At 65.2% G+C, this 1,380-nt stretch overlaps 1 protein-coding gene across 1 annotated transcript in view; it reads left to right on the top strand.

Moving 5' to 3' along the window:
- The window catches only part of PRRT1B (proline rich transmembrane protein 1B), a gene marked incomplete in the record, with an annotated part of 10,617 nt that extends 9,258 nt beyond the window's left edge, over positions 1-1,359 (top strand). The window contains 1 exon segment of the mRNA XM_027766650.1: positions 828-1,359. Within this exon segment, the coding sequence (XP_027622451.1) occupies positions 828-977 (150 nt within the window).
- Positions 1,360-1,380: the final 21 nt, after the last annotated feature.

Raw genomic sequence — 1,380 nt, 5'->3', positions numbered from 1 at the left:
CCCTCCCATCTGTTTATTCCCCCGCCCCTGTCCCCATCCGCCCACCCCTTTATCCGTCCACCCAGCCATCCCCATCTCTCCGGTCTCCATTTCGGTCCACCTTCCCGCTCTCTCCACCCCTCCACACCCACCCGCCTCCCCACCACCGGCCTCTCCCTAGCCTCGACTGTCCCGCTCTCTCCACCCCTCCACACCCACCCGCCTCCCCACCACCGGCCTCTCCCTAGCCTCGACCTCTCGTCCACCTCTCTGCTCACCCTCTGTTCACTCACCACCCCTCCGCCCACCACCCACCATCGTGCCGTCCCTCCCTTCACCCTCCCTCTGCCCTCCCTCCTGCTGTGGGGCACACCCCAGCACAGGGTCGCGGTGGGGTCAGCGAGGCCAGAGTGATGGCACCCAGGGCAGACGTGGGCAGGTTCCAGGGCCTGTGCTCACAGTCACCTGTCCTAGCCCTCTTCGCTGCTCAGGCCCTCAGGTCATAAGCAAGCCAGGTCAGTGGGGACTCTGAGCAGCCCTTAGGGGTGCTCAGTGGGACTCTGCAGGCCGCTCAACCTCTCTGAGCCTTCCTTCCATCTGCAAAGTGGGGACAGCAATGACCCCGCCTCAGGGTTGCAGTGAAGGACGCCGGGAGGGAACGGGAAGGACAATGGTTGGTGCCCCGTGTGGGGCGTAAAGAGGCCATCACTCTTACTCCCTTACAAGCTGCGGGCTGGCAGCACCCTGAATTGGCAGGGTGTCAGTTTTCTAGTCTGTGGAATGGGGCCAGGCGCGGATGGTGTCTCCTTGGAGGAGCAGGGGCTCTATGTCCACCCATCTCGTTACAGACCCGTGCAGCCCTGGGCAGGGGCGACCTGGCCCAGGCCGAGGTGGCCTCACGGAAGGCTCGCTCGCTGGTGCTCTTCAGCCTGCTCTTCGGGGTCTTCGTGTCCACCAGCTGGGTCATCTACGTGGTGGTGGCTCTCTATCTGCCCTGAGGCAGTGGCGCCTGTGGGGATACAGGAACATCCAGGGTAACCAGCCTGACCTGACCTTCTGTGGACTCTGACCCCTACCAGTGGCCACCTGTCCCCTACAGAGGGGACCCAGAAGTGGGCTTTGCAGTCTCAGCTGACTCATGGCGGGGCCTTGGGCATGTCCTGTTCTGACATGGCCCCAGAGCCCTGCTTCCTGGGCGCCTCCTCCGAGGTCTTCCTGGTACTCCTGCCTTCTCCCCCGGGAGACCGTGAGAGGGACAAAAGCCCCGGCTTGGTCGGAGCCACTGAAGGACACCGCAGCCTCTGCCTCCCCACCACTGCCCTCCCCGTGGAGAGTACAGAGAAGCTGCCCCTGCTGGCTCCCGGCTGGCTCCCGCCCCCCGGCCCCTCCCCGGGGCAGCGC

The sequence above is a fragment of the Tupaia chinensis genome, unplaced genomic scaffold (assembly GCF_000334495.1).
Source record: "Tupaia chinensis unplaced genomic scaffold, TupChi_1.0 Scaffold143602_1, whole genome shotgun sequence".
Classification (NCBI taxonomy): Eukaryota; Metazoa; Chordata; class Mammalia; order Scandentia; family Tupaiidae; genus Tupaia; species Tupaia belangeri.
The sequence above is the reverse complement of the archived record's forward strand: the minus strand, read 5'-3'. Positions and strand labels throughout refer to the sequence as shown.